Source organism: Neodiprion fabricii, chromosome 1, assembly GCF_021155785.1.
Source record: "Neodiprion fabricii isolate iyNeoFabr1 chromosome 1, iyNeoFabr1.1, whole genome shotgun sequence".
Classification (NCBI taxonomy): domain Eukaryota; kingdom Metazoa; phylum Arthropoda; class Insecta; order Hymenoptera; family Diprionidae; genus Neodiprion; species Neodiprion fabricii.
In genome coordinates, this window is record NC_060239.1 from 2,177,867 (window position 1) to 2,191,572 (window position 13,706).

The 13,706-nt window shown below is 39.4% G+C and overlaps 3 protein-coding genes across 5 annotated transcripts; 1 reads left to right on the forward strand and 2 right to left on the reverse strand.

Annotated features, from left to right (window-relative positions):
* Positions 1-29: 29 nt before the first annotated feature.
* LOC124186995 lies at positions 30-9,462 on the reverse strand. Of its 3 annotated transcripts, XM_046579619.1 has the most exons (14): positions 9,339-9,427; positions 9,156-9,228; positions 8,410-8,525; positions 8,020-8,201; positions 7,556-7,821; positions 6,971-7,169; positions 6,603-6,898; positions 6,111-6,511; positions 5,873-6,018; positions 5,455-5,780; positions 5,202-5,336; positions 4,929-5,110; positions 4,659-4,816; positions 30-3,520 (listed from the first exon to the last, which is right to left on the reverse strand). In XM_046579619.1, the coding sequence occupies exons 3-14, from the start codon at positions 8,486-8,488 to the stop codon at positions 2,609-2,611; spliced, it is 3,282 nt and encodes a 1,093-aa protein (XP_046435575.1). In that variant the 5' UTR covers positions 8,489-8,525; positions 9,156-9,228; positions 9,339-9,427; the 3' UTR covers positions 30-2,608. The 3 variants fall into 3 exon arrangements, with proteins under 3 accessions (XP_046435575.1, XP_046435729.1, XP_046435817.1); XM_046579773.1 differs by lacking the exon at positions 9,156-9,228 and having other exon boundaries at positions 9,339-9,462; XM_046579861.1 differs by lacking the exons at positions 9,156-9,228; positions 9,339-9,427 and adding an exon at positions 8,684-9,055.
* A 255-nt stretch (positions 9,463-9,717) lies between these two features.
* LOC124175375 (rhodanese domain-containing protein CG4456-like) lies at positions 9,718-10,822 on the forward strand. The gene is made up of 4 exons (XM_046555614.1): positions 9,718-9,947; positions 10,024-10,230; positions 10,344-10,506; positions 10,634-10,822. The coding sequence occupies exons 1-4, from the start codon at positions 9,788-9,790 to the stop codon at positions 10,692-10,694; spliced, it is 591 nt and encodes a 196-aa protein (XP_046411570.1). The 5' UTR covers positions 9,718-9,787; the 3' UTR covers positions 10,695-10,822.
* A 416-nt stretch (positions 10,823-11,238) lies between these two features.
* Positions 11,239-12,841, reverse strand: LOC124175130 (NKAP family protein CG6066-like). The gene is made up of 5 exons (XM_046555098.1): positions 12,603-12,841; positions 12,377-12,493; positions 12,183-12,270; positions 11,698-12,086; positions 11,239-11,512 (listed from the first exon to the last, which is right to left on the reverse strand). The coding sequence occupies exons 1-5, from the start codon at positions 12,674-12,676 to the stop codon at positions 11,335-11,337; spliced, it is 846 nt and encodes a 281-aa protein (XP_046411054.1). The 5' UTR covers positions 12,677-12,841; the 3' UTR covers positions 11,239-11,334.
* Positions 12,842-13,706: the final 865 nt, after the last annotated feature.

The following is a 13,706-nucleotide window of genomic DNA, read 5'->3' on the forward strand; positions in this document are numbered from 1 at the left end:
GATTTCTTTACATCAGCCAACTACCATTATTTTTGTGTTTATTTTTTAGTGTTTTTTTTTTTTGTTTTTTTTTTTAATTTTATTTATTTTTTTTTTCTTTTGCATAGAAAGCTTCCATCCGTAAAACAATACATTGGTTGGTGGTTTCTGGTTAGTAAAGCTAGCATACATACCAGTGCGACTGGGCACTGTTCCACACATCACCCTTGTAACAAAACGCTTACTGTCTATTTTCCAGTCCGTAGCTGCGAAATTCAATATAGGTATTCTCTACACGCGGTTTTCATATTTCCGTTGTTTTATTTGCAACTTTGAACATCTATTCTCAATGACGAATAGGTAAGGGCAAATAAAATGAAGAGAAAAAAAAAATGGCAGTAAAAATGTATACTCAATAAATACGTATAAGGCTTACTTAGAACGGCTGTATCAAAAATAGAGAGCAAACGACAAACAGTTGTGTTTCCTTAATAGTTACATTTGTTTTTCTTTTTTTTTCGTGCGCTATACGTGTAGTACGCAAAAATATTGAAGCAACAATATTTGGTTACAGCGTATAGTCACGGACGCAATATTACATGACCGTTACATTTCTTTGGTGATACTGTAATTTGGTATTCTTGCATATATATGTAAAGGTACGTCAGATTTTAATAAGAATCTTAAATATTATATATGAAATATTTTGTATTGTAGATAGTGATATATAAATAAACTTTTTTTTTTTTTTTTTCTTTTGTATTTTACACATCACATTGAAAATTATTTGGAAATTGTTCATGCTATACAAAGAAAAAGTTTTTTTTTTTTCTTTTTTCTTTTGTTTTTTGTTTCACCGTTACCGCTTTTACAATAACTGTGAAATAACAGCCTCGTTAAATACATTCATACTTCCTTCAATAGCCAAATTGATTCGGCTCAAACTCATAACTTGATTAAAATTTGCTAATCGAAATTTTTCTTTATTATGTCTAGGTAAAAAATGTTCTCGGTATATATATATATATATTATATATACATATATATATATGTATATATATATATCATGTGTTTAGTGATGGCTGTTACGGCACAACCATTATAAAGCGTAGCTGCAAAATGTAGAAACTGTAGTCAGAAGGAGGAAAAATATGTAAAAAAAAAAAAAAAAACAGAAAATGTCTGAAATTCAATGCAAGACTATCAACATGTTCACCTTGGTCTTGTCGGTACAATTATCACATTCACACAATCATTAGTCGCGAATGATACCATTCGCGCACACTGGTAAGAGGTAAAAACCTCAAAATCAAATACCACTAGTCCATTACTCTATGCTACATCACAATCAAAATATTATGTTACAACTTAGGATAGGTACATCCTGCATGTACGCCCTTCTTATATCTCCTGCTTTGTTATATAATTGAATCGGAAATGACGATTCGCTTTCGCATTATATGTAGGTATAATAATTATAAAACAAGCACGAATAAATAGTTTAATTATATTAAAAGAAATTCTTTATCTTTCTTTCTTTCTTCACTAATTTCATATTTCATTACTATTTAATTATAAAAGAGAATTCTACACTTTGGTGTTCCAGCAAATGTAGAGCGTTGACTTTCTCCTGTTGCACTCGTCTAATTCTCGACGACAGTGAATCCTATGTATTACATACGACAGAGGTCCCGATTGACCGCGATGCAATTATGTTTCACATATTATGCATTCAAGTATTGTAATTTAAATTATATATGTGAACGTGTTTCAAAGGGCGGAGTGAAAGTAAGATCTAAGAGGGGGGGGACAAACAAATTCAGTAAAATTGAGTGAGTTTTGTTTCTTCAGTATCCATTTGATCAGTCTTATGGGATCCTAAGCTACTTTTTTTTTTTCTCAACGTTTCCTAAATTCAATCGGTATACGAAATTACGCGACAATGTTAAAAAGACAGATAACTTGTTAAAAAAATTTGCGGAAAGAGAAGAAGATAGAAAACGTAAATGGTTCGTAAATTTCTTTCAAAGTCTGTGGGAATTTTAAAAGCAAGGTATATCCGTTACACCATCTATTACTCGGTATATCCTGCGGTACAAAATTTTCTTCTCGATATTACAATTTCTTGTACCCTCTGAGCTGTGAGGCGTTTCTTCCAAGGCACATTGTACGAGGTTGCTCACGGTTACATGCGAAAGAGAAGAAATTGTTTGTCGTATCGTCCGTTCGTATCGGATTTCACAGGCAGAAAAAAACAGAGGAAGGGAAAAACTCTAAGATAAACGACTATATATGCGCATGTGACGGGAGAAAATTATTTCTCCGTACAGAAGTTACTTTGGTAATGACTAGGTCTTACAATCACTATTTTACGTGTCGTTATCTGTACAATGTATGTCTATTATGGCGTAATGATTGGCTTGCGGACTTACCTATAAATATTACTACACGTTACTCGTCCATGCGTATGCACGCATACTCGCTGCGCGCACTCCGCAGACGCGTATGCGTGCATATTCATGCGTAACGAGGAGAATGAATTTCAAAGAAAAAAAAGAAAAAAGAAATCAACAATATCTTCTTATGGCTGCGTACGAACAACAGTCGTGGTAAATCGTATTCACGTATTCTAAAATTGAATCCTGTAATTGCTAGGCCGAGGTATTGACCTGGCCCTGGTAGGCGGTAACGAAGAGGTCGAAGCTTCGCTGCTAGCAGTGCCTCCGGAGTCGCGTCCTCCGCTTTTACTGCTGACCGTACTTCCGGTGCTCTGTCCTCTGGAGCCAATTTGTTTTCTCAGGGTGCCTCGCCCTTCGCTGTCGCTGAGACGACCGTATTCTCCGATACGTCGCGACGGCGGCGGGATCATGGAACGGCCCTGATTTTCCCTGTGTTTCACCTCGGCGATTGCCTGTTTCTTTCGCTGGACATCTCCCAGCCTTTCGTATTCTCCGCTGGGTCCGATCATCAGCGACGGAGATTTCCTCGTCGCGGAACTCTGGACGGAGACCTCGGAGCTTGAAGATTTTTTCCGCCTCTGACCTTTCGAGTCAAGTCTGCCGTATTCGAGGGTGCAATTACCGGAGTCTCGTCCCTTCATAGCAGATTCGATTATCGGCCCTGGGTCCGACTTCTTGCGGGTTTCCGTGTCGCTGAGACGACAGTAGCGTGGGTTGTTCGTGGCTTTTAAGGAACGTGGAGGACGAGGCAACGAGCTCGGAGGGAGACTGCCGGCCCTGCGCGGTTCCCCCTCTTGCATTCTCTGTCGTTGCGAACTCCTGCCTTGCTTTTCCAGCAACATCATCTCCTCCGGCCTACTGTCCGACAACCTGGACGCCGTACCTTTGAACCTTGTTGCGGCGGCAAACTCCAGCAAACCCCCGGAAGCTTCACCTCCCGAGTCGTCGAGGAGACGACTTTTACTGGATGCGGTACTCGAACTACCTGTGCTATCTACACCCGCCAATAATGGCTTGGGTATTTTTCCTTTTCGCGACGCAGTGCCTGGATTAGAGAATCCTGGAAAACAGCAAAGTGCCCGCTGAAAAGAGAGAAAAATACCTCCGTTGGAAGGGGTCCGGGACCTGGAAAGAGTGTTAGCGCACGCCACGACAGTGCATGCTCACTCAAGGACGGTGGGAGCGGGTTAGGCAGGATTAGTCGGTTCTCACTCGCAACGAAATGAAAAAAAATTCCATCAATGACGCCAAATCAACTCTGTTAACTACATACTCTGATTAATGTGTATTTCAATTATATCTCGATGAAAATCAACATAACATGACAGCACATGCGCAGAAGTTAATTATCTTACAGGTATAAGTACTAATTTTTAGGCGAATTGATTTGAAAACGGAAACACTTCTGTCCGATTCAAACTTCCGAACAATGTTTGTACATAATTATTTATTATATTACGCGTGACGGATGATAAATTAAGTAAACGAGAAGGGAGAAATGAACACAAGTCAAGATTCACTTGTATACGACCAATGAATGAAAAATAGTTAACAGATATGATATTTATATACTTGAATCAACATTTGACTAAAAATAGATTCCGTCATACGTTCAAGTTGGGATTTCACGTTTTAAGAAATCTTCAGGGATCGTAAAACCCTTATTTTTCCAAGTTTCTGGCTTAGACATTGCATTTTTGATATAAACCGTAACGTCAAATAATAGATTTAACAGCTTTAAAGAATGAAAAATAAATAAGAACTCTCAAGCACACATCAAACATCAAGTCGGTTAATTTGAGTTTGGGAATCATTAACGTGAACCTCAAGTACAGATACTGTAAATAATTGTCCGCACATACTGTGTATTGTTCAATGAAATAGTGTTGCGTTACTTAATAACACATTAATGACTCTCGTAGGGGTTCGAGTTAAATTCAGTTACAAACACGAACACAAAAATACCTTGTAGCGTGTGATCTGTAATACTTTTTATGACCTGTGACACTTATTTCAGCTAATCTAATTAATATAGAAGAATGAGAAATGAATAAATTAGATCGTCGTCAACATATAGATCCTTCACAACAATGAATTGGTATTCATTGTTCAGTCTAATCGTTACCTAAATTACGGAATTGTATAAGGTCCTTTGTTTATAATTTATGAGCAATTTTTTTGATAAGAAACAAAACGCTACACAGTTGAGATTCTGCCTACCTTGCTGAGAAGCTGAGAGTCTAGTTCTTTCAATTGGTCGTCTAGGCTTTTGTTGGTTTGCTCAAAGCTGCCCTGCTTTCTATATTTATTATAGCTGTCGGAAACGGCAAAGGAACCACCGCTACCGTATCCACTTCCGCCGCTTAGAACACTGCTCACTGTTAAAACAAATGTTCAACGTTAATTTTCCTGAAGTAAACAAACAAATATCCAGCGATTGCATTCTCAAACTGCTTCTCTAATCTCAATTAATCTTTTAATAGTCCTTACCGAGTTCCGGTGTCGACGTAAGGACCGTATGATGATCTGCGGATGTACTTGAATGAGACGAGTGAGCTGCGGGATAGCTACCAACTCCGCTACTGCTACTACTGTCCTTGTCGTACGTATGTTTTTGCAAGACCCGTATCATTGCGTCTCGTTCAGCCAGTTTGGATTCCAAGTCTTTCATTCTGTAGCACGAAAAAAAGGTCGTCGACCCCTTGTGATAGCGAATTTTATCAACTATAAGTGTGGACGTAATATTCAGAATGAAAGGCAAACCTTGATTCAAGATCAGCAAGCTTCTTTTGCGCGGCATGCACCTCGTCCATGTGACGCATTTTCTCCGAACGAGCCTCAGCTATCATTTTTTCGGCATCTTGGCTCGTTTTCTCCAGTGCCGCGATTTTAGCATCCCTGATAAGAAGAACAAGTCATAGTTCATCAGCATAAATCGGAACCCGAAAGAATTGTGCTCCGACATCTACATCCGTAAGCATTAGTTGTTGACGATAAGTGAAAATTATGGTCTTACTTGGGTAAACTGGCAGCGTCTATAGCAGCTTGACGAAGGGCACTTTCTTCCAGGTATCGTTGTTCCCATTTAGTCACATCTCCTTCTAGGGACATGATTTTTTCATCTCGTTCACGTAACCTTCGTTTTAATTCAGCGATTGTCTCGCCGTTCGATGCGTGTTCGCCACTATTCGTGCCTCCACATCCGCCCTCTCTTAATTCTCTCTCCAACTGGCCTCTAAGTTGTCGTTCCGTTTCTTCTCGTCTATCACTTGACGCTTGAAGCGAGGATAAGGCGCGTTGAAGCTGACCGACTCTTTCAACGTAAACCTGCTTCTTTCGAGACTGAAAAATTAGCATTTATACGAGCAGTGATTAAACAATCGTCAAGGACAAATAAAACACAATGTACGAGAGCATTGGCAATATTTACACACCTCTTCTTCCAGGCGGACAACATTTCCCTGTGCATTTGTAAGAGCTGTATCTAAAATATCAATGTGTGTTCTCTGTTCTTGCAAAGTAGCTCGCTGTGCTGCCAACTCAATTTCCTGTCTCTCTTTAGCAGCTGCCAGTTCTTTGTCTAAAAATGATGAATCGAAGAATAGCTTCAGCACGATTAAACATTTTACCATATGCATTGTTTTGATACTGAGCCGAAATGTTTGAGCTTACTTTGGGTGATGAGTTGGCCGATTAATAATTCTCGTTGTGTTAGTTCTTTCCTTAGAGATTCAACAATCGGAGGAGTATCCGTTCGTGAAGCCAGCAAATCAATTTGCTCCCTCAACGCACGATTCAAATCAGTCAAGCGACGGCAGTCACCTTGGAGCCTCGCTCGAGCAGCCCGTTCCAGTTTCTCTCTGCGCTCACAGGATGCTGCCAATTCCTCGTGGGCACGATGGACTTTGGCTATTTCATGCTCGAGTTTTTGGGACTTTGACACTTTGCCATAACATCGTTCAAGCTCCAATTTCAACGCGCTGTTTTCCTGGATCAAAATCTGCACCATTTCGGCCGAAGGCCAGATCTCGCCTGCCGCCGTTTCCCTTTCCTCCCTACCTTTTGTTTGAGGCCTGTGCAGTAAATTGAATATTCAGATGCAGTTTCAATGGTAAAATGAAAAAATGAAAGAACCCAACAGCTACAAGTTTTTCGACGCATCACCTTGGAGACGTTGTGCGTGGATCGTAACTATCCGTATCAGTTTTCCCAATCCTCGATAGATCAGGTTGAGATCTTGAGAGTGTCAATTTTTCGGTCGGACCAAGAAGTCTATGTTTACTTTTGAGCGGCAGCATAGTAGAAGTGTACGACGGAGGTGGCCTGTCCTCGAATTCGGTTTCGCTTTGTTTACCACGCTCTCCATCTCTCTCTCGCATCCTCATTTCTATACTACCGCCGTTATTCGTCAATTTTCCATACGAAGGTATTTTCACTTCTTTAGCGAGGTGTTTCAGCACCTGGAAGTTATGTTTACCAAATCATTTTCAAGAATTGTTCACAAGAATTGAATTCCTTGAGGTAGGTTGTACCTGTGATTGATTAAGGTAATCATCTGGAATATCAGTTATTTCTTGGCACCCACCGCCTCCTCCGGGCTGTTCATAATGGTGATCGTCGTGAGGAAGACTCGTCAAAGATTGCATAGTTGGGCTATTAGAGTGGCCCTTACCTCCACCCTCGCAGTACAGATAGCCCATTTCTCCATGTTCTCTTACCATTCCAGATAATCTGAGGAGAATAGAAACGTGAAAACTGTGACGAATATCGTTCCAGTAAATTTGCACGAGTAGGATCACGTAAAGAAATGCTCATGCGAGTATTAATAAAAGAAAGGTATCGTTACTCGAGTGTCTCGGCATGAAATGCTCTATTATCTAACTGTAAGCTTCTGCATTGGTCAAACTATTTACACATATTTAAATCAATAATTGTAGCATATGATTGTAAACGTAATATTGTTAGATGAGCTAACAATGTGATGTTTAAAAAACTTGCATAGATATATGCGTATACTATGCAGTGAATGAAATTGTAGTAGTGTGCAGAAGCCTAGAATAAAGTATCCTGCTAATAAATTTATATGCTTTGAGAAATGTTAAAAAAAAATATTTAACCTGCTAGATGGTGTCCAGGAATTTTCGTCGTTGGCATTGTGTATGATGAGGGTGTTATAAGAGCTGGTCGAAACATCCAGGCTACTTCTGTTAGATCCAACGCTGGTTCGATTAGAACTCAGGTTATCCTTAAGGCTATTTCTATTGGAACCGTTGATGCTGTCTTTGAGGCTATTGCGATTGGACCCAGTCAGGCTCTCCTTTAAACTATTTCTATTCGAGCCATTCAGGCTATCCTTCAGACTGTTTCTATTCAACAGATTGCCCTGGAAAATAGAGTCGTTTACAATTTTACGTAACAGCATTAGGCATGCGGCCATGTACAATGCTAATCACACAATGGCACTGGCATCATGTACTCGTGCCCCACCCTGAATGCTCTGCCGCGTCTATTCATGAGATGCAAAGAGATGATTTAATCTGTAGGGAAAGAGCACAGTAGGAGAAACTGCATAACCACTTACTTGAATATTGGGAATATTCTCTTTGTGGCTGGACGATCTAGATGGTGTTTGCTGCTGGTTTTCTTGGCCTTGAGGTTCCTGACGTGCCGTATGCCTTATAACATATCTCTCTTCGTGACTCAAATTTTCGTTTGATGTTGATACATCTGTATCGCTACCACTTAAACTCTGCGGCAACCCACCTGTTATGAATTGTCATAGGAATTACATAGTATGTTGATTTTGTTAAAGTTCACGTTACTTTTGACGTTGTATTTTTTTTATTCTGAAGACAGATTTGGGCATTTTTTTAATAACCTTCACTGTCATTGCTTGTTTTCATACTGAAATGTTTATCGACGTCAACTTCCTGGTTTGCTAAATACTTGAGAAATAATAAATACAGCGTACCTTGTGTAGGAAGTTGCTTGCGTTGTATATTATTGTTAGCAAATGGTAGGAATCGACCAGTTTGCTGAAGTGAACTCATTTCTTTAGGAGATCATTTATTTACAAAAGTTTAATATCTGAAAATTGAAAAATTTCACCACCATGAGTTATGCTTGAAATAATTAATATATGTAATTCATATGTCCGAAATATGCGGTTACCAATTGTAGAAGGTAAATAGACGTATTTGCAAACCGCATAAAATGAAATGATCTAATACTTGTTATTGACGAACCTGGCCAAACCGAAACGAGTAATCTCATCACAGTGTTACCAAGCAAGATTGAATTACAATATTTAAGTAACCAAATAAAATAAAAGAAGAAAAACTAATTACAGTGCTTTGAATATTGCTCGGCAGGAAGAGGAGTAAGAAAAAGAGGAATGAACAATTGACTTCAAGGATATAACGCATCGATTATAAAAATTCTGAGGCTGGCGAGTGGTTGTGTATAATGTGGAATGAAGCCTGAGCAATTTTCAATGTTGAGCTTGACGTAGAATGATGAAAAGTAAAACACAGAGATCAAAAATGACGTGCATGTATAGAATTGAGAGAGAGATAGCGAGATGTATAAAGTGTGACAGAGGCCTGGAGAGGTGTCAACATTCTGGAATGTTGATTATTTGAAAATGAGGTGGTCTCGACATTCCGACGTAACGATAAATGTATTTAAACTGGCGATAATGCCAGTATACATTATTACCTTAAATGAAATAATCTTTATTTGGAGCACATAAAAGACTGTATTTTTTTTTTCACAGCTACAACGCACAGAGCTGTATAAATAAACAAAAGGAGATTAACACCATTTGGGGGGGAGGGGGACCTGCCGCGCAGATCAACCATGGGGCGAATATCGTTTGAATATTGTTTAACAATTACTCACACGATCGGGGATACGGAAGAGAGCGGAAAAGCGATAATATTCTAATAAATTAATACACTTCTCTCCTCACACACGAGAAATAAAAATTGTTAGTACTCGCATTCCTCGTCAGAGGGCGACATCGGTCTCACCCCCCCCCCCCTGCTCTTTCGCAACTACTTCACGCTTTACTTTTTCTTTTTTTTTAATTATCATCAGCGGCGGGGTCAATTTGACATTTGTTTGTAAAATTGAAAAAATCCTGTGGTTAAAAATAGAATGGATGTACAGGCAATTTCGCAAGTATTACTATTACTGCGTATGATTAGGTATTTCAGGTTCGTCAAATGTACAATTTGCGGTTAAAGCGTGACCTTATATATGTTTAGCGTGATAATCATGAACGCAGCCAACGATACGTGAAATAGGGATAAAAGTCGAGGTGCCGATTGAACGTGAATGAGAACACGATGATGTCCAGCAAAAGAATTACCGGATATTACCATCAAGTTGTATTATCGCGATTCAGAAATGTGAATCAACGACGGTACTCACTGATGAGCAATAACCTCGTAAAAAACATTTGCGGAGCGAAAAATCTCACCCAAACTTACCGGTCAACGTCGATCGGTAATATCACTCCCGCTGAAGCCGTACGATTCTCACTTTTTTTCATCATCGCAATGAAATTTTATTCACCTTTCAGCGGAAAGAGACATTCGAAATATTTCAATAGCTACTCGGCTTCTCGCGCAAACTAAAGTCATGAAAGGCGAAGGAGATCATGGTCTAAACTTGAACTACGAGGATATTTTGAAAGCACAAAAAGATGACAAGATTCTCATCGTTGATGTTAGAGAAGATGAAGAAATCAAAGAGACTGGAAAACTACCTGGCAGCATTCACATACCGAGTAATTAATTAACGATTCTCTTTTGTTTTTCAAACTTAGGTTATAACTACCAATGGTTGCGTTTTCGATTAAAACTCGCATCGTGATATTATGTGTTTCGTTTTATCGTTTAGTGGGGGAGGCCGTAAACGCAATAACAAATTTGCCAGAAAAGGAGTTTTTCGATAGATACCAAAAACCAAAACCCACCAAAGATACCAAACTTATATTTAGCTGTCGCTCAGGGAAACGAAGCGCCACCGTTCAGGAAGAGATGCTCAAACAGGGATATGAAAAGTAAGAATCACTACCATGCAATGAAAAACTGGTCTTTCGACATCTAATTACAATCAAAACCAAACCCAATGAAGCATTTGCATGGGAAATTTGGCAGGTAATAAAACAAAAATGATTTTTAACGTAGGTCCTACAATTACACTGGCGGGTGGCTTGACTGGGAAAGTAAACAAGCACCAACGGCCTAAGATCGTCAGTGATAATGTGGAGCGATGAGACTCTAAGCAGAATTCATGGATCTTTAGCGAAGTATATTGTACGTTAATTGGGAATTATAAGTAGAAATAAATTTTTGATCTATTGGGTATTATACATATTTCCAGAATGCTTTGAATTACTTTATTAAACACAGAGTGTCTACTGCAATTGAGAATTGGGATTCCAGGAGTTTTCGGGACTATTAATTGGAAAACTCCAGAACCAAACTTTAAATTCAAAAATAATTATACAGTTTATGTACAGAGTGAACTGCTAACGATTGGATAGTCCGCTGTCTGCTAAAATTGAACGCATTCAAGGCCACGTATTACAAATCAAATGTCGCAGTTTTTATTCAAAAATGTATTATGACAACTTTTCTAGGATAGATCAAAACATTCCGGGACGATTCTAGCACTTGAGGAGCAATTTTTGTTTTCCAGGATATTTCCAGAATTTATATTTAAGGAGCAGTAGACACGCTGTAATTACAGGCCACCTTAAACACATAGGGAGAAATGTTTAACTCGCCAATAAAATTACAACACTTTGTTTATATCAATGTAAATTTACATTCTCCGTAATATAGGAAATTAATATCAATCATTTGATCAGACTGAACAGTTTGGTTCAATCCTTGTTTTGTTCCTGAGCAAGCTTTTGATTAACCATCTCTCTGAATTGCCCCAGGATAAGATTTTCCCGCTTCTGCCTTTCCTCTTTGCTGAACATCGCCAACGCCCTCTTCTCATCCGCCGAATAAATTTGGTTCTCCTTACGAATACGCACAGCCTCCATACGCCGATGCCTGAAATTGACAAAACATTGATTGGAAACCCTTGAGTAAGTGAATTTTATAACAACGAAGCATAATATCTCTACATGTAATCGAAGATGAGGCACAGTTGCGTAATATTTTTGGAGTTTGCAAAAACTCTGTGTAGAACTGTGACAATATAATGACCACAAACAGGCTTGAGACACATTGCTTACCGACTTCCACTCATGACGTAACCGACGGACTCGTAAGACGCGATTTCGTCCGACGTCAGGCCAATTTCGCCTCTTCTAGGTATACGTTTTCCCTCCGCAACATAGGCAGCCATAGCCGCTCCCTCGCCAGGAAGCAGGGCTTTTCCAAAGTCCTTTGCAGAGAGAGTGACGTGTTGTTTTTGTACAGGACCTACCAATTCGTCTTCGCTATCATCAGTGCTGGAGCCACGATGTCTCTTTCGACTTTTTTCTACTGTCTTTTTCTCAACCCATTGAAGCTGCTCAGAATCGCTTTCGTCGTTGTCTGAGCTGCTGGACGAGTTCCGTCTCTTTTTTCTTTTCTTTTTACTTTTCTTTGCCTTCTTCTCTTTCTTCAATTTTTTACTTTTCTGAAAATTTCATAAATCATGTGCCACTGAATAATTTGATATTTTGAGAGCCGCACAGGATAACGGCAAAAATCTCGTGAATCGCATGCAACTCACCTTTTTTTTCTCCTTCTTCCTTTTCTTTTTCTCTTTTGAGGTTAAGTCGTCTCTGTGTTTGTTCGACGATTCCTCCTCGTCGTCCGAACTGTAAGAATAAAAATCGTATCGCCACATGTCAGAGAATCAGGATGCGAAATGTGGCAAAATAAGTCACCGAACCTTGTCTGCGGTAACTAAAACTTTAAACTCACTCGTCAATCCGCGTCGGAGATTTTCCCCAAACTCTTTCTACGCCGGTAAGACCGATCTGTTCCCTGTCCCTTCTTCGTGTATCCATAAACTCATCTTCTTGGGAAGTGTAGTTGTTCCTGATCAGGTGCGTAAGTAGAAAACAAGAAGTATGTACTAAATTATCATCGATCTTTGACAAAAATGTAAAACGAAACGAGTAACAATATACGTGGTGTATTTTATTACCTGTGATGCAAATGCGTGCTGCTCGAACTTCTCTCGCTTCTCTGATACTTGGACCGTTTAGAATCATGGTGCATTTTACCGACGATTCTACCACTCCGTTAAATATATTTATAACTGCTTATTTCAATTCAGCACAACACGTCAAATCACCACTCAAACGTCGGTTTGACTGATATAGCAGAAGCGCTTGGCTGTCACCTACTGCGGCAGCCATGTTGTTATTTTCTCATTTGACATTCGAGATCGTTCGGTACTCTCGAGGTTTGATCATCGCGTCCGAAACATGCGATAGCGCCCTTAGCGGCAAACGGCGGAACTAGCTCCAAGCAGATGGTGTGCTGTCGCATCATTGAAATAATATATCTCTATTACAGTGCGTCGTCGCATAGGCGTGCATAGGCGCTGGGCGGTTTTTGCGCCTTTTTTCAGTGTTTATAACATGTTTTACACAATGAATACTACTCTTGTGGTGCACAGCCGGCCGCGTCTGCCTGAAGTTAGTTCTCCACGCTGCTGCTAGGGGCGCTCGCGCATTCGTTTCGGACGCGAGTAGCAGATTCGATCGATCTATTCTACTCTCTAACTTCGATAGGCGGAAGTCAATTGTTATTCGAAATTTCATTGCGAAGATTTGTCGGGTAAATAAGGTAATAACGAAGGTCGCCACACGTCTGGAAAATCTGGAAAACCTGGAATTGTCAGGGGATTTTCAATTTGCTCATGGAAAAAACGGAAAATTTCAGTCATGCTATCACAGGAATTGGAAATGATTTTTCGAGGTAACAAGTTTACTTTTTTTTATCGAGAAAACAAATGGCCTAAACTGACTTTTTTGTACGCTATACTTTTCTTCAATTTGAACTGAATTTCAACCGAATATAGAGTTAATAAGCCGAACGATTTAGGTTTTAGTAACTTACTAGAACGGGGAAAATGTCAGGGAAAACTAAACATGAAATTTTTTCGCCAAAAATTTGTGGCTACCCTAAACAACAAATAAATTCTTACACTCGCTGGTGCATGATTGAAAGTATTGAAACTCGAGGATTTTGGGATAAGGATTTATTCTGAGTTCAAATCGTTTCTTTCGTTGTAATCCTTTTC